General features: G+C 43.8%; 1 protein-coding gene and 1 long non-coding RNA gene across 5 annotated transcripts in view; both read right to left on the bottom strand.

Moving 5' to 3' along the window:
* Window positions 1-19,573, bottom strand: part of LOC142496411 (uncharacterized) — a 510,055-nt gene that overhangs the window by 23,401 nt on the left and 467,081 nt on the right. The gene's annotated exons all lie outside the window — the stretch shown is intronic.
* NIPAL3 (NIPA like domain containing 3) overlaps window positions 17,918-19,573 on the bottom strand; it is a 34,660-nt gene continuing 33,004 nt past the window's right edge. For all 4 annotated transcript variants that reach the window (XM_075603711.1, XM_075603715.1, XM_075603712.1 and 1 more), the window contains exon 12: window positions 17,918-19,064. In XM_075603711.1, coding sequence (XP_075459826.1) covers window positions 18,877-19,064 — 188 coding nt within the window. In that variant the 3' untranslated portion in view covers window positions 17,918-18,876. The remainder of the gene's footprint in view (window positions 19,065-19,573) is intronic.

Genomic DNA, 19,573 nt, shown 5'->3' with positions numbered 1-19,573 from the left:
TGACAGTAACAAAGTGGCCTAATGAGAGTAACAAAGTGGCCTAATGACAGTAACAAAGTGGCCTTATGAAAATAGCATGTTTACTGGTGTACCAAAAACATAAGTAGATAGCACACCACAAAAGCTTGAATTAAAACCCCCAAAAAACTCAGATATATCCATTCCAGAGGTGACCAACTCCAGTCCTCAAAGGCCACCAACAGGTCAGGTTTTAAGGATATCCCTGCTTCAGCACAGGTGACTCAGTCATTATCTTTGCTCGTCCAAATATATTTACATACGTCATATATATATGTATTAAAGCAGCAACCCCAAAAATCTTTTAAACCCCCCTTCCCTTTTTCCATGATCCAGTCCAGGTTTTGTATTGCCATGTTACTGGCTACTTTAGTATAATAGAGGAGGAGCTAAAGAAACACCGGCCTGGATCGTTACACAGGTGGCTTGGAGTTTACTAACAAGAACCCCCTGATACAGGGGTGGCCAACTCCAGTCCTCAAGGGCCACCAACAGGTCAGGTTAAGGATATCCCTGCTTCAGCACAGGTGGCTCAGCCATTGACTGAGCCACTGATTGAGCCACCTGTGCTGAAGAAGGAATATCCTGAAAACCTGACCTGTTGGTGGCCCTTGAGGACTGGATTTGGCCCATCCCTGATCCACAGGCTGTCAACACTAAAATACACACAGACCAGTTATGTGCACACTGCAGGCTAATTCAATAACAAAAAACACAACACTAAGTGATGGACGTTGTGGCTAGAAGAGGATTTCTTATTCCCACTCTCCTGAGACAATTTGCATAAGGACTTTTGAGGAGAATTCAATAATCTCTCCGATATCCCAAATGTTCCTAGGACTGGGAAATTGTGTTTTTTTTTTACGAACACTTTCTGGGGCCCTTTCTGTGCCTTTGGCAACGAGTTTCTGTCTGACGCTCGTTGCCGTCGGTCTTTCTAAGGCTGCGCTTATGGTGCCGGCGTAGCGACGTCACCTGAAAACAAAAGCATTGCCGCCGTCGCATAGTAAGCGCGGCGCAACGGCAGCGACGGCGGCAACCAAAAATTTGGAAGCCGATAAAATGAGATTTTTCAGATGCTGTCGCCACATGTGACAGCCTCTGAACCAATCAATGGCCAGGTCACCAGCGATGTCACCGAAAGTTAAATTATTACTTTCGCGGGTGGCGACGGCGACGAGTGACATCGCCCGTCGCGTCTCCGTCGCGCGCACTATAAGCGCAGCCTTAGGGTTGCCAGGTGGCTTCTCCCAAAATATACTGCTCAAAAAAATGCTCAAAAACTAAAATGGTCATCGCTTAAGTCTAGGCGCAAAGTTCATATTTCCTGTCTTGCCTTCAAATACTTTATGGACAAGCTCCTCACCCCTACCACATGCAGCACTTATCATCTGAGATCTGACACCAAAAGACTGTTCATGGTCCCAAGGTTCAACAAGGTATCCGGCCGCTCCTCCTTCTCTTACCGTGCACCCCAAAACTGGAACAGTCTACCGGAGACTCTCACAGCCGCCACCAGTCTAAGTTCTTTCAAAACTAAAGCTGTCTCACATTTTAATCTGGTCTGTAACTGTTACATAGCCTATAACATATATTATCTTTAACTGTGCATGCAATGTATTGTATATACTGTATACCCTGTTCATACTGGACATACTGGAAAACAAGAGGTAACTCAATGTATTACTTCCTGGTAAAACATCTTTATATAAATAAATAAATCATTGACACAACCATGAATTCTGCATTGTACCAGCAGATTCTAGGGGAGAATGTCAGGCCATGCGTCCGTGAGCTGAAGCTGAATGAAAGTGGGTCATGCAGCAGGACAATGATCCTAAACATACAAGCAGATCTACAAAAGAATGGCCGCAGAAGGAGAAATTCCGCGTTTTAGAATGGCCTAGTCAAAGTCCGGACCTAATCCCCATTGAAATGTTGTGGCAGGACCTGAAGTGACCTGTCCATGCAAGGAAGCCCTCAAATGTCACTGAGTTGAAGCAGTTCTGTAAGGAGGAATGGGCCACAATTCCTCAAACCCGATGTGAGAGACTGACCAGCAGTGACAGGATACCCTTTGTTGCTGCTCAAGGGGGCGCCACCAGGTACTGAATCTAAAGGGTCACATACTTTCTCACACATGGATATTGAATGTTTAATCATTTGTGGCTAAATAAAAGTTGAAAAAGTATCATGTTTTTGTGTCATTTGTTTGATAATATATTTTAGATTTCAAATATGTGAAAATCCTAAGGGTTTCTCACCACTGTGTATACATGTGCAATGTTTTAGAAAAAAAATAGTGCCTTTTTGTCCAAAGTGGGAATTGCCCTTTAAAGGGGGGTGGGAGAGGAGGGTGAGGGTGGGATAGGGGCAGGAGAGAAAGAGGGGGAGGTGAGAGAGGAGCGTGAGGGTGGGATAAGGGCAGGAGAGAAAGAGGGGGAGGTGGGAGAGGAGCGTGAGGGTGGGATAGGGGCAGGAGAGAAAGAGGGGGAGGTGGGAGAGGAGCGTGAGGGTGGGATAAGGGCAGGAGAGAAAGAGGGGGAGGTGGGAGAGGAGCGTGAGGGTGGGATAAGGGCAGGAGAGAAAGAGGGGGAGGTGGGAGAGGAGCGTGAGGGTGGGATAAGGGCAGGAGAGAAAGAGGGGGAGGTGGGAGAGGAGGGGGAGGGTGGGATAGGGGCAGGAGAGAAAGGGGGGGAGAGAGAAGCGTGAGGGTGGGATATGGGCAGGAGAGAAAGAGGGGGAGGAGGGAAAGGAGAGAGGGGGAAGATTTACGAAACAAAAGCAATCCTGTTGAAAAGCCATGGGGTTTATCCCTTTGATAAATCTGGTGCTGTTTTTGCACCGGTTTGCCCCGTTTTTGCACCCGGGAAACGACATTAAATGATTCTAAGCATGATGCAGCGTTTCACCCATCCGGGGTACTGACGTCGGTTTGGGGATCACTCATATTCTGCACTATATCATTGTGCTTCCCCCCCCCCACTTGGGCAAATGCCCAGCATGTCTTTGGGTGGTCACCCTGACCTGAGAGAGCAGACAGCAGGTTTGGTCTTGTCCTGTAAGCTTGGCCACCCAAGGTACTAAATATCTACTCATTAAATAGACCAATCTGTAACTTATTATAAGTGCAGACCTGCTCAGGCTCTCCTGTTTGTCTGTTGTATTTTGATAGATAGATAGATAGATAGATAGATAGATAGATAGATAGATAGATAGATAGATAGATAGATAGATAGATAGATAGATAGATAGATAGATTTGATATACTGTTCACATAACTATCTATCTAATTAACTGTGGCTCTCTGTCTGTCTCTCTATCCATCCGTGTGTGCGTGTGTGCGTGTGTGCGTGTGTGCGTATATATATATAGCTTAAGCCTATAGGGAACCATGTTAAAAATGGTTATTGAGGCAAAAAGTGACACTGTGTGCTCATTTGCATGTCATTTCCCAGAATTCCTTGCTGCAGTGGAAGTGCTGTATGCTGGGTGATAATGGGGAAAGGCGGGGTTGCAGACCTGCCTAAGACATGCAGATGAGCATACAGTTATATTTGCATATATATATATATATATATATATATATATATATATATATATATATATATATATATATATATATATGATTAGGTGCACAACAAATCAAAATTAAATTAAATAAAGGTCCCTAAATGGAGCCTCAAAATTCCTAACGTCACACTAAGATTAACACATATATAACCAGACAAAAGTGAATAAATGGCGCAAATCAGCAGACCAATAAATAAATATAAGATAAAATAAACAATGTATCAACAGAAGGTGTCCAAGCTGGTAACAAAGTCCCAACTCCTTCCAATCCTAAAGAGAATGGAGAGAAAGCCACAATAGAGAAGCACTAAAAGGTATTTTATACACAAGTAGAAAATTGGCTACTTGCGTATAAAATTGCCTTCACATGTCTTAGACGTGAATGTGCTCACAAGTGATCTTTATATTTGCTATATGCTATACGGTGGAGGTTTCTTGTTGCCTTTTTCACCCACTATAACTTAAAATGTGTATGATTATATATATATATATATATATATATGACACACACACACACACACCTAGAGGAGAGGGGAGGTATGGGGATGCTGTAATCATTTTAACATTATGGAAATGTACATATGTTACCGATTCTGTATGTCCAGCTCCCCCACTATTCAGTCTCTTTATGTTGTCGGGTGCAGGCGGTGTTGGTAATACGATGATGGGGCGCCAGATCCTTTATTCATACAAACAGCAGCTTTATCAATCCTCGCTCCCAGAACACACAGCGCTGCCAGGGTTGCCACCTCTGCCGGTGTGACCCGGAGACTCAGAGTTTCTGGCCGTAACCTCCGGGCTCCGGGTCGCCGCTGTCAATCTCCGCGCGGCATTCTCCTGCAATTCCCCCTCCCACTGCAGTGAACATGACGCCGCGCTGCCGTGGCAACCGGACGCAACGCGTCTTGAAGTTGCCATGGCAACACGATGTAATTTGACGCCACACAGCCATTTTCCCTGCAGTTGGAGGGGGAATTGCAGCAGGATGCAGGGAAACGAAGCCGCACCGCGCCTCCGAGTAAGGGATTTTTAATTTTTTTTTAAATTCCGGGTTGGCTTTCAGCAGAAGGTGGCAACCCTGAGCGCTCCGGATACTTAAGTTAACTGACCCCTCTCCTGTGTAACGTCGGCAGTGCTCCATTTCCTGTCTCTCCCTCTCTCCCCCCTTCGGTTGGGCGGACCCAGCTATGCCTCAGGGCTGCAGCTTGGGGGACCCCTATCTAGGTAGGGTGACCATATTTTTTCCCGGGACAAATGCCGCACGTGCGCAATTGGCGAGCACCGCTGGAAAACCGGGATATTTCCATTCCTTTTCGGGACACCGGGACAGAGAACAAAAAAACAGGACTGTCCCGGCTAAACCAGGACATCTGGTCACCCTACACCTAGGCATAGGCTTCCTCTATGTCAGGGGGGGCGCAATCTTTTCCCCCTGCGCCCCCCTGCCTGCTCTCCTCCCCTACTCCCGCAGCCCGCCCTGCTCCGGCGTCAACTGACGTCGTGGGGTCATGTGATGTCACGTTGCCTTGGCAACGCAACATCAAGTGACCCCGCAGCGTAATTTGCCGCCAGGTTGCCACGACGACGCACCTCTGAAAGCCAAGGTAAGTTAGTTACAGAGGCCTCGCACGGTCCCCTGGCATTTCATTTAAATGCCCTGGGGGAGAGCACGGGACGTCTGTAACCACCGTGCCCCACCCAGAAAATCACCTGCCCCACCCAAGTTTGTGCATCCCTGCTAAAGTGTGTGTGTGTGAATCCACTTTGGGATTACTATGGCCTTAACGGGTTAACTGTGTGGACTCACAAAGAGTAACAAGGCTTTATCCTCAGAGAAGGTAATGGGGTGATTAGCAGAGAATAAACCCCGCCCGTCTCTGTCTGGTGACCGTGATGTCAGAGTAGGGTATTGTAAGAGATGTGTGCAGAGGTACATATAATGGAGACCGATTAGGGTGCAATTATATCTTGGCTTTATTGAGCCTGTTCCGTTATCCAGGCAAAACATACAAAAACAACAAAATAACAAACCCCCATCCCTTTGTAAGGGCTAACATACTTCCCCAGACCCTATCTGCAGGACTGGAGGGATATTCCCATTACCAGCCTGTCACCCCAAAGTCTCAGTAAGCACCTTAAACCGGTGGCCCTCCATGCCAGTCTCTGGCAGGTTCCTGGGTGCTCTGTGTCCAGGAAATATAGGTGTCTGGGTGTCTTGATCTCAGCACAGCCTTTGTGACAGTGTCTGTGTGCAGGCTTCTCTGCTCTCCTGTGTCAGCCCAATTGTGAACTCAGGAATCTCTCGCTTGTGTCTCACATGAGGCTTTTTACAGAGCTCTCATTAGTCCAGGTGGAGACTAGTTAATTGAGTGGCTGCAATTAACTCTCTCTCTGCTGGATTCTCAGAGCTCTGAGGCTGCTTTATTTAAACAGGGATACGCCCCTGTTACAGGTATATATATATATATATATATATATATATATACCTGTAACAGGGGCGTATCCCTGTTATATACATATATATATACTGCACCGACACACTTTATTCAAGCAAATACCCGGTATGTACCTGGCAGATACCTGGAATGCGCCGCTCCTCACCTCTGACAAGCCCCGTTGCGTTTGCCTTCCCAGCCTGGGTTCATGCCTGGCTGACGGGCGGCTGATCTGTTAAATGATAATGATTAGGATTTAATAGGCTGCAATGCTTCGCGTGGTTACCAGATGGCATAAATTCATGAATTGTAATGCAGTATATATATATATACTGTGCAGTATTGCAGCCAGCGGGAATAATATGCTTCAATCCCTGCCTGGAAAATACCTCAATGCACTCGGGCAGAAAACAGTCACAAACCTCAATACACCCGGGTATACCCGAATTCGTGGGACTAGCCGAGCTCGAATAAAGTGTGTCGCCAGTGTATATATACATATAGCACCTGTAAATATTATTGTATGTTCGTTTGCATGTCTTAGACAGGTCTGCAACCCTGTCTTTCACCATTATCGCCCAGCACACTGCACTTCCACTGCAGCAAGGGATTCTGGGAAATGACATGCAAATGAGCACACCGTGCCACCTTTTGTCTCAAGCTCATATTACACGAGCAACCCTTCAGCCAATGCATGCTGCTTTAAACACAGCTTTTAAGCAAAGGCTGGGGTGAGATGCAAAGCCAGTAAACCCACTCACAGACATGTTTCAACCGTGATGGTTATCATCAGTGTGAGGTTGGTTGCTGGCTATGCTGGTTTGAGATTAAGAGTAAGTATTCACCACACTTATTAAGGTTATGGTGGGTAAAAAAAGTGACAAAAACCCTCCACAGTAAAGCATATAGCAACTGTAAACTCTCAGTGGTGAAACGCGTTGGCATGTGGTGATGCCATCACGCCGCTATGCAGTGACGCGGTTACACTCAGAGGAACTTGAAGCACAGGTTTCAGCTCTCTATCTGGATATACCCTGTAATTGTACACTTTGCGACAGAGCGAGGCGTAACACGGAGGTGCACTGAGCACAGGATATTACTCTGCATCTCAGGAAGAGGCATACACCGGAATTTTACCTATGAGGTCTGACACGGAGAAAATGACCATCTCTCCGTAAGATTTGGCAAACGGCTGGGTCTCATTACATCACAGGAGGGATTTCTTCTAGGAGTGAGCGCTGTTATACAGCGGAATCAGACTGCACGTTGAGAGGATTTACTCCGTGCACCATCAGGTCTGCCTACAATACACCTATTTACTTCTGAGAAGGGTCATTCTCTAATTGGTGACTATTGTTCTCTAGCTGTAAGCTAATACACAGACTACAATTACTCTTATATGCTCCAGTGGTTACCTCCTCCTTACCACCAATTGCCTCCTCGCTCACAAGTTCCTCATATATGTCACTTGCATATTGCTGCTAACCATTTCATTTTATTTTTTTGTCAATATTGCTTTTTAAACACACCAGTTTTGCATTGTCCTCGAGACTATTCTGGTTATTAATAAATTCCAGTTTATATTATTCATTGCACGGAACTGGCGCTTCTTTCTTTTTGGTTTGTAGTTTATTATGGTCAGGCTTTTGGTTTGTAGTTTATTATGGTCAGGCTTTTGGTTTGTAGTTTATTATGGTCAGGCTTTTGGTTTGTAGTTTATTATGGTCAGGCTTTTGGTTTGTAGTTTATTATGGTCAGGCTTTTGGTTTGTAGTTTATTATGGTCAGGCTTGACCATTTAAAAGCATTGCCTCTTCCGTGCAGACTGTTCCCATGCTAACATCAATATTTCATCTACATATTTAATATTAACTGCACTTCACCTTCACTTTTTAAACATTTATAACTTTTTGCACATCACGGTTATTTCTATCACAAACTAGCGCTACTATTTGTTTTTTGTGTGTGTATATATATATATATAGAAAGGAGAGAGGAGAGAGCGCACGCCCCATAGTATAAAACCGTAAATTTATTGAGGGGAAGGGGGAAGGGGGGTAAAAAATGCACTCACAAGGGTACAAGTTTTAAAAGCATATTGTGATCATAATCACCACCATAATCGCACACGTTCCGTAATACATCCTACAAACAGCTGAGTATAATAATAAAGGTAATTGGAGCCAAATTAACCATTAGGGGATATATATGTGGCCGTATCAGTCTTCCCCACTACCCTATGAAAAAGTCACCCGTGTGTGACGAAACGCGTCAGGGAGCGTCATCACGTAGACGCATAGACACTACGTCATCACGGAGCGCAGGAGGAAACCTACTCGAGCGCCGGACACCACAGAGACCTGCCAGCAAGGCTGAATTCCTTTGGGATCTTTGGAACTTGCTTCCTAACTATCTACCTACCCAGGACATCTTGCAAGAGTGTGGTTCTTCCATTTTCGGGACCGAGAGTCTGCAACAGCATCAACTGCAGTTACCGGATGGTGGTGATTATGATCACAATATGCTTTTAAAACTTGTACCCTTGTGAGCGCATTTTTTACCCCCCTTCCCCTCAATAAATTTACGGTTTTATACTATGGGGCGTGCTCTCTCTCCTCTCTCCTTCCTGCAGATTCCATTCGGATGTGGTTAATCCCCTTGAGAGCAGCCGGAGACCCCCGAAACCTACCTTTATTTTCATCATTGGACTATTATTTTGAGGACTGGTTTTTACCCTCTTTATTATATTTTTGTTATTGTATTCATTTATTTTATTGTGGTTGGTAAATACCTATCACAGTATATATCATATGTAGGTTATACACTGTTTATTTCACCAACATTAGGATAGGCACTTAGTTAAGTATTTTCTATTCACTGTCAAATTAGCACATATAGTCAATTATATCACAATTTCACCTATATTTACACCCTCACTAGGCGCTGCTTTTTTGTTTTGTTTGTCATATATATATATATATATATATATATATATATATATATATATATGTATGATACGAACCAATCCAAAGACCAGTAAAGAGACAGCACACCGCACGGGGTTAATCCAAAAATCTATATTCACAACATGAAATACACGTAAGCCAACGTTTCGGTCCCACAGAGAGACCTTCCTCAGGGCCGTGAGGAAGGTCTCTCTGTGGGACCGAAACGTTGGCTTACGTGTATTTCATGTTGTGAATATAGATTTTTGGATTAACCCCGTGCGGTGTGCTGTCTCTTTACTGGTCTTTGGATTGGTTCGTATCATACTTATTTTCTATGGGACTAGCATCTGCTATTATAACCTTTTCTACTGCAGTGTGCTGACTGACCTTCATGTGTATATATATATGTATATATATATATATATATATATAGATAGATATTATCTGACCTTGGAAGCATGTTTGAGGGAGATCTTAGATAGAAACACAGAAGAAATAGACTTTCATCAGGATAAAATAATTACACTGAAACAGCAGAGACATTTTACGTTTTTCACCACAAAATCAGGGAGTCACCTTACAGGGTGAGTTAGTCAGTATGATCGTACTCCATTTTTATTTTTAATGGCCTCATTTCCTGATACAGCGAGTGTGTTACCGACATCACTGGTTTCATTGGGTGATCAAGAACTGCTTTCCCAGGACGCTATTAATCATTAGACCTTGAATGCCTATCGCACAGGTGCCTGCATAGTAACTGCATTCCTCATCTCTCCACCCAAGTGTACCCACAACAGCGGGTTACTAAGTCACCAGCATGATGATGGGATTGATGGTTTAATGGACAGGGTTACTGGAGAGTACAGTACATAAGGGGGAGATCAGGATAATAACGTCTTATTTGCCATTAAGAAGGCCACGGTTATGGGATGTGCACCCAGCGTGCGGCTCTGCTCCAAGAAGACGACAATCCTTAAAGAACGCACAACAGGTGATGTACAAACTTATAATGTAATATTATCAGTGGGAAAATATATATATATATATATATATAATATATACAAAAGCACAGCACCAGATTTAGCAAAGACAATGCAATATTTGAACTCGTATCTATACTTTTAGAACTTTGTTTTTAGATGTAGTAAACATGAGAGGTTAAATATAATTTCAACTGGAGAGGGGGAGAGAGAGATGGGGGAGAGAGAGATAGAGGGAGGGGGGGAGGGAGAGAGGAGGGGGGGAGGGAGAGAGGAGGGGGGGGAGGGAGAGAGGAGGGGGGGGAGGGAGAGAGGAGGGGGGGGAGAGAGGAGGGGGGGAGAGAGGAGGGGGGGGGAGGGAGAGAGGAGGGGGGGGAGGGAGAGAGGAGGGGGGAGGGAGAGAGGAGGGGGGGAGGGAGAGAGGAGGGGGGGGAGGGAGAGAGGAGGGGGGGAGGGACTGAACGATAACAACATTAAGTTTTAATTCACCTGGTTCAATTCCCGGTGTCGGCTCCTTGTGACCTTGTCCGAGTCACTTTATCTCCCTGTGCCTCAGGCACCAAATACATAGTGTAAGCTCATCTGGGCAGGGACTGTGTCTGTAACATTCCTATGTGCTGCGTACCGCGCGCTGTACTGTCAGTGTGACGGGGTTTGAGTCCCATTGGGAGAAAAGCGCTATGTGAAATAAAGTTATTTACATTCTGCTATTCTCACTGCTAGAGATGTCTGCAACACATTCATTTGAGTTTGTGGTTGTAGAGTATAAACAAGTAAAGAGTTGGTTTGTTGGACAAACTAGTATTATTTTTCGGGAGACCGCACCTGTACAAACCAATGAGAATATAATGTGTTTTTTTGCGCAGAGCCCAAACACGATGCAGCCGTAGAACACGAGACTACAGCAGTGGAAGGTGAAATATCCTTTTACGTTAGAGTATTAAATATAGCTGTCTATCGCAGGATAAGAGAGAGAATAACCCTGATAAATAAGAGAGTATATACAGTATATGTTGAACTATGGTACATTAGACGTTAAAAAAAAATATATATATATATATAAATGAGCGAGAGCGAGAGCGAGAGCGAGCGAGAGAGAGAGAGAGAGAGAGAGAGAGAGAGAGAGAGAGAGAGAGAGAGAGAGAGAGAGAATAGTATCAGCAGGCACTTCACTGGCTTGAGTAGGGTAGGTGCATGTTCTATAGTGTTCAATAGATAGACAATGTGACCCAATGGGAAACAAAAACAGCACTATTAATGGAAAAAAATAAATATATTAAAGAAAAACAGGCACAAAAATTATATATATATATATATATATATATACACACCATACGATACCGGTTGCAACACGACATCAAGGGACAGCACGCAGGTAAGTAAATCATGAATTTTCTATATTTGATAGAAGACACAAAAACCGACGTTTCAACGTCGGTTTTTGTGTCTTCTATCAAATATAGAAAATTCATGATTTACTTACCTGCGTGCTGTCCCCCTTGATGTCGTGTTGCAACCGGTATCGTATGGTGTGTTATTGCTTTATGGGATAAGCACCAAAACCTATTTACTTGCAAATGGTGTGCTGGCTGTGCATTGGATTATATATACAGTATATATATATATATATATATATATATATATAGTGTTCGACAAACCTATACATTTGCACGCCCCGGGCGAGTGGATTTAACATTGTGGCGAGCTCCTATTGGCCCAAGCAGCACACGTGTGGTACTAGGTGGCGAGTAGATTTTTTTTGTTCGGCGAGTAGATTTTTTGGTGATTTGTCGACCACTGTGTATATATATATATATATAGTGTGTATGTACGGTGGCGAGAAAAAGTTGTGAATCCCAATGATAATTACGGAAATTCCATAGTTTGTCCATGATAACCTTCTTGAACCAAAACCAGTCTTTTGTTAAATATCTATTAGGGTTTATATTAATCAATTCCATGTGTTTTGAAACAAAATGATGTATGAATTAGACAAACAATGAGTAATTAAAAGTCAGGGTATGTGAAAAAGTAAGTGAAACGTTGGGTTTATTAGCTAAATGAAAGGGGATAATTAAAATTGGGTGTCGTTCTACCAAAATCTCTCCAAGAACCAGCAAATCCAGGAAGCCGCAAAGAACCTCAGAGTAACATCCAAGGATCTGCAGGCCACTCTCGCCTTGGTTAATGTGTGTTCATGACTCAACTATTAGAGAAAGAATGAACAAGAAGGATAGCCAGGAGGAAACCACTGCTCTCTAAAAAGAACATTGCTGTCCATTTGAAGTTCACCAAAGAGCATATAGATGACTCACATCATATAGATGACTTCTGGAACAATGCTCTCTGGTCCGACGACTCATAGGTAGAACTTTTTGGCCTCAATGAGAAATATTATGTTTGTCCAAACCAAAAACTGCGCTCAAACAGGAGACCGTCATCCCAACCGTCATGCATGGTGGTGGGAGTGTGAGGGTTTGTGGCCACTTTGCTGCCTCAGGATCTGGACGGCTTGCCCTCATTGACACAACCATGAATTCTGCATCGCATCAGCAGATTCTAGAGGAGAATGTCAGGTCATCCGTCCGTGAGCTGAAGCTGAATGAAAGTGGGTCATGCAGCAGGACAATGATCCTAAACATACAAGCAGATCTACAAAAGAGTGGCTGCAGAAGAAGAAATCCTGCATTTTAGAATGGCCTAGTCAAAGTCCTGACCTAATCCCCATTGAAATGTTGTAGCAGGACCTGAAGTGACCTGTCCATGCAAAGAAGCCCTCAAATGTCACTGAGTTGAAGCAGTTCTGTACGGCGGAATGGGCCAAAATTCCTCAAACGATGTGAGAGACTGACCCGCAGTGACAGGACACGCGCAGTTGAAGTTATTGCTGCTCAAGGGGTACTCAAGTTTCACATACTTTCTCACACATGGATATTGAATGTTGAATCATTTGCGGATAAATAAATGTCGTAAAGGTATCATGTTTTTGTGTCAGGTTTATCTTGATCCATTATTAGGACCAAGATTAAGATCTAATAACATTTTAGGTTTAAAATATGTGAAAATCCCAAGTGCTTCACAAACTTTTTCTCGCCACGGTATGTGCGTGTGTGTGTGTGCGTTTGCGTGTGCGTGTACGCATATATAGGTCCTTATTCAATATGCTGTGAAGTGTGTCACTGTGGTGGAGAGGATTTTAGTGCTGCTCATATACACGTAGCTGAACGCTTCCTCAGCACCGGGAAGCAGCAAGCATCACAGCGTGTTCAATCGAGGCGAGAGAGAAAATATATGCAGAGCAAAATAGCGAATGAACTGCACTAAAACAGTTTCTGCAAAGTTTATACGCCCGTGAGAAATGTTTGCGGTCTTGTTTCTCGCAGACTTTCAAGCTGCAGCCCTGCCAGAGGAAGTCACGGAGCACGGAATCACTACAGGTAACGAGCGGGTGCGATGCGAGGGATGAAATTAGTCAGGTTTTTACTAACTATTTCAGAGATTTCAACCCTTTCCCGAGATGTGGGAATAACCCCCAACTGTTTTTGGGCCCAGCTGTTTTTATACCCCTGTCCAACGTTGTAGTAGAAATGTCCTGGAGAAATGTCGATTCATTGTAGGTTGGGTTACCTTTTATGGAACCAACATTTGGGTCCTTCTTTAACCAAATGCGACCGAGCAGGGCCTTCGGAACCTCCCGTCTCTTCTTCTAGCTCTGCACATAATTGAATCCATGAAGAACTCTCAAGGCGGTCCCCTAAAGGGGATCACGCCCTGCATTGGATCTATATCTATGGCCCAAAATCTGGAAGAACGACTACTTTTTTGGTAGTAGAAGACTTTACCTCTGAATGGATGCTGGAGGAAGGCCCGGTGAATAATGTCAGATGCATATTACGTGCGTGTTTTTATTCTATTGTTTCCTTGTCAGTGGTAGAAAACATTGGGGAATCGATAGAACCAGAAGAGAAAATGGAGGCTACATTGGGTAAGTCAGGACGGATTTAACCCTTGTGCTTCCAGGTGGGCACGCAACGCATTTTGCAGCAGCGGAACGAGATACACGCATTACCGTGTTCCCCCAGCCTTCCGGGATTTCCACCACGTGTTTATTGTGTGTTTGTTGAAGTAGAACTACATTAGAAACCTGAAACGGATCGTTCTGCTGGGAAAAAACACGTCTTAAAATGTGGTGTTTGTCAACTAAATCCAGGTCTACAGTGTTACAATCCAGACCGGTGTGTGTTTAGATTTTACGCTTTATACCAAAGTTGCTAACACACCGGCAAACAGGGATACATTAAAAAAAAAAAAACAGGACCGGCACATTCATTACCAGTAAGAATGGGCAGGTTCATGGGTTGAAATCTGAACTTCATTCAGAAGCGCACAGGAGCCGGGCTAATTATAAAAGTGACATCGAGTCAGGTGGCAAGTGCTGTATGTAATAGGTATACATTATAGGGGTAATCCCTTCTTAACGTGTACTAATGCCAGTGACACATGTAAGGGGTCCATCTGGGTGATTGATACATTTTTTTTTTTTTTTTACCAAAATCTGACACTGATAAGTATTTTTAAATCTTTTTTTTTTTTTTTTACATATTCAAAACAGGGTAACTTTAGGGGGGGTTGATCCCTTTTTTGTCTGACGTCTCTGCGTGTTCAACAAGCAATTGAACGGGCAGGTCCCCTTTTCTCCCGATCTTTATTGGCTCCCTGATAAGGACAGGGTGTGTTAAGGGTCAAGAAAACATTTCATGGACATATGTCCCCCATTCAGAGGCACTGAATGAATTCAACTTTTTAACTCATTTCCCAAATAATGACAACATCCAGATCTTTGCCATGACCATGGTTATATTTGTTCAGGGAAGCCACTTAGACTGGCACATTCTTTACAAGAGGCTGTTTTCCAGCCAGATATGCGGGATCGCACCTTTAAAACCCAATAAATCGTATTTTATGATCAGAGGGGTACAATTACAATATCGTCTTTTCTTTGAATTTATTCAGTGCCGGTATCAGAAGAAAAGTGAACGATGATATGGCGATGAGAAGTGCCGGGGACGGAGAGAGTCGTGTGACAAGGAAGAGCCTGCATCTTCTACATCTGCTGGCCAACATGTCGATTTTGCTGCATGTGCAAATGAACGGTATATCCACCAGCTGACTCCAGGTCACCTTTGTGATAATGATCTAGTCCTGCTTTTGTATTCCCATTTGCTGGACTAATCCCAATTTCAGAGCAGCCTGGATCTCTATCACACAGCTGGCCTGGAGCCAGGGGGCAGGTATGAGACCATTGCATCACTAAGATTTACAGACCTATGACACAGAAGCGGTGCTACTCCATAACATGCCTTTCCGCCCCATGGCATCTTACAGCCCATTCAAGTTAATAGGGTTTTCCAGTGCTGGAAGGTTTATTGTGGCAGAAGGCTGCTTTATATGGACATTTGTGTGACTGTGTGTATGTATGTGCGAGTTTGTCTATGTGTGACTCTATGTGATTTTGAGAGTTTGTGTGAGAGAATGTGTGACTGTGTGACTGTGTGACTGACTGCTAATGTGTTTGTGAGTGCACGAAAGTGAGAGTTTGTATGCATGAGTACAAGGGCTATATAAAGATATACATACGTGTGTAAATGCCACCATGTATAAAGAGAATGATTACGCTCAGTAAAACGCACAGCTTTGTTTATTAGGACTGTATCATCAAATCATGTATTGCATATAATACATATGTATATACATCATCACGTTCAGGGCTCACTGCTGAGTAGCCAATATTGATATGATCCTTGTTATCCTTACCAGATGTATTGCTAACCTACACAGAGGGCCAACAAACATATCTTTGTGTGTACAGGCAGTCCTCGGTTACCCGACACAATGCGTTACTCAAAATGGCGTTGTAAAGCGAAACGTTGTAAAGCGAAACACGTTTTCCCATAGGAACACTGTTTAAATGAAAGGTTCCGTTCCTGAAGGCATTTTTAACACTAAAATACACCAAATATTTTATGCAGGCAATAAGATATGCAGCACACACAAATTATATAGTGTATATACAGTATTATATATATATATATATATAATATAACATAATAAATAATATATTACATAGTATAATATAATATTATATAGTATAATATTATATATATACGCTCTTACGACACTTCGCAACGTTGTTTATGTGAATGTGTATATATACACACACATACACAACGTTGCAAAGCGTCGTAAGAGCGTTGGATAAGCCATTTTGGCGTTGTAAAAATGAACATAGGTATGCATTGCATAGCGTTGGATAAGCCATTCGTTGTAAAGCGAAGCGTTGTAAAACGAGGACTGCCTGTATATATATATATCAGTACCGTGTTAGCCGAGCTTCGATAATCAAAAAATAAATAGATGATACCGTTCTGTGGCTAACGAAATGCTTTTATTTGTGCGAGCTTTCCATTCATTTTTATTCACACTGATACACACACACTCTTACATCACTTGCTTTCAGGAACCTTTTGACACCTCTAGCCATAAATCACATCCACACCGGGGGGAAGGACCAGCACAGATAACATTCCAAGAGACACTGTTTATAGTATAGCTTTTGCTTGCTTCATTAATTGTAACATCGCCGGAAGAAGAGATCAGTGTATCTCGAAAGCTCGCACAAATAAAAGCATTTCGTTAGCCACAGAACGGTATCATCTATTTATTTTTTGATTATATATATATATATATATAAATAATTTTATTTTTTAAATCAGCAACCCCCCCGCCCCCCCCCCAAAACTTGTATCTCCCCGTTTTTTTCTTTTAGTGGTGCCAGCTATCTGGTAACCCCAGGACCTGATGATCCAGTCCAGGTTTTGTATTGCCATGTTACTGGCTACTTTAGTATAATAGAGGAAGAGCTAAAGAAACACCGGCCTGGATCATTACACAGGTGGCTTGGAGTTTATGGAAAAGAACCCCCTGGTACAGGGGGTGGCCAACTCCAGGTCCTCAAGGGCCACCAACAGGTCAGGTTTTTAGGATATCCCTGCTTCAGCACAGGTGGCTCAGTCACCTGTGCTGATGCAGGGATATCCTGAAAACCTGACCTGTTGGTGGCCCTTGAGGACCTGGAGTTGGCCGCCCTTGCACTAGGTGGTTTCTATATGCGAGAGCTGGACAGAAGATCTTGGCTAGAAAGTGCAGGGAAGTGGATATAACTCACTGGGTGTTCATAGAGCAATGACGGATAAAGGCAGGTTACACCCTAAATAAAATTAAAGCACTATTCCCATCCCTTAAAAAAAAAAAAAACAGTCCGTGTCACAGGCAGAGAAATAAGTGACAATCGCAGGAGGCGGGACAGTCAGGCAGCAGAGACGCAGAACGCTGAACATGGCGGCACAGACGGAAACCGTGACATCACTTGGGATGATTTTACTGGATTATTTTATTGCTATTCAGCCCCATCTTGATATATTAAACATACAGTTATTACCCGACATGAAAACATTCAGACGAAATTTTTTCCTTAAAAGCGGAGTGTGGCCGCCCTTTTAAACGTATCGTCGTCTTCCTGGTCCTACGCGGGGCCCGACACAGCGAGTCCTGCATGGACGATTGCCGCTTTAAAAATACTGCACTGTTAAAAGCAGCCGGTTAGAAACCAGCCTGCAGTCCTAATATGCAGGTAGTGCAAGAAGAAGCCCCTGACTCTAATATGCAGGTAGTGCAAGAAGAAGCCCCCTGGCTGCAGGGGGACAGGTGTCGGACGCTTTTGCAAACCACAGATCGACCATAAGCCTAAGCCTGTGAGACTGTGTCACTACATTAAAGCTGCACTCGTACAGTATTACTTATGGAAAGCAATTATTTCTACATCGTTACTGCCCCTTTAATAACACCTCATTCTGGAGTTGCAATAAAATGAAGCGTTTGGTTGGGCAACACCTGTATAAGTGGGGTTTTATTTTCTTTTAAAATAATTGAAAGATATGTTTAAAAGCCGTACTGCAAAAAGCATGATGCTCGATGTTACAGAATATAGAGTACACATTGGTTTTGCTAGGGATTGTCCCTAACCAGAGCTAAATTCTAGTTATTATAATGCAGTGGGTGTGCGTGTATATAAATTCAGAACCTGCAAAAACATTTTTACATCAATATTTCTCCAAAATAGAAAATAACCTTAATTGTAGAATTTTCCAGTTAAAAGAACAGAACGTACGTACGTACGTACGTGTGTGTGTGTGTGTGTACACACACACACACGTTTATAAATATATACCTTTATTATATGTGTATACATATGAGATTGAGCGAGAGAGCGCGACTTCTTAGTGGAACGGCACCTTTAACCCCTTCACACTGGAATTCATTTGATCTACCAAGGAATGGTGCATGGATGGGTTTGTGAGTGTAATATCAGAGCCGTGCAGATGTTGCAAACAGTGCAGAGTTAGAGGTCTGATAACATGCACACATCCAGGTTATCACGGCCCCATCACCACCCAGTAACAGAGCTGGATTTAGCATTGCTTTACGATACATCCTTTGTTCTACATGTCATGTTAGCCACTGGCAGCAGAGGGGTTAAATGCATGAGTTTTCCTAGTGAACTAATGGCAGTGGCATGTTTCATGGGTTAAATATAGTGTGACTGCCACCTTTTGCCCCTTTAACCCTTTGAGAAGCTCAGGATAAGCCCTGCCGGAGTGGAGCAAGTTCGAACATACCGCACAAACTCCCATGTGGACAATCCACTGCAGGCTTCGGGCCTCCAAAGAACATCTAGCAAAATTAAAAGTAAGGTTAGTCATCTGCTTTTAACATTCATCACATTGAGCTCTGTTCCAAGCAGTTTGGGGGTCGGCTGCACCTATGGAATAATTGCTTGTCCAGTACATAGTTGGAGTAAGTGTCTTTACTCCGTTTTATTGTGTTCCCGTATTTTATATGGTGCCGCAGAAGATGCTTCCTCCTGAACAACTGGAAGAGTAGCAGGGGTGTAGATTTCGGATAGACTGTCATTGCTCTCTAGGGCTCCATAGGAAAAGGAGCTTCCAAAATCCGGCTGAATAGAGCTACCTTTATCGTGCATGTTCTGCACCCCTACAAGAGAAACGCACATATCATTAGGTCCTATTTACCTACATAAATATGCAGCCGATTGGTTAGTACAGGGGGGCTCAACTCCAGTCCACAAGACCCCCCCAACAGGTCAGGTTGTAAGGCTATCCAAGCTTCAGCACAGGTGGCTCAGACGAAGACTGAGTAGGTTGACCATACGTCCTGTTTTGAACGGGACAGTACCGTTTCTACCCTATTTCCCGACCGTCCCGTCTTTTCTATATAACATTCTATTTTGTCCCGTTTTCGGCCTCCCTCCCCCGAGAGCTCCGAACTTTAACGCGGACACACTAGCACACGCGCGCCCCCTCCCGCCGCCGCGTAACGCGTGCGCCCTCCCTTCGCAGACAGTAACGCGCTCTACTGTGACCCAGAACTTCCGGCTTCCGGGGTCTGCTGAGTGCGAGTCTGACTGAACAGACCTCGTGGCACGATGCCCGCCGCCGCCATCAGATAGGAGCCGGGGGATGGATCCCCCCCCCCCCCCAAGT

This window comes from Ascaphus truei, chromosome 6, assembly GCF_040206685.1.
Source record: "Ascaphus truei isolate aAscTru1 chromosome 6, aAscTru1.hap1, whole genome shotgun sequence".
Lineage (NCBI taxonomy): Eukaryota > Metazoa > Chordata > Amphibia > Anura > Ascaphidae > Ascaphus > Ascaphus truei.
The sequence above is the reverse complement of the archived record's forward strand: the minus strand, read 5'-3'. Positions and strand labels throughout refer to the sequence as shown.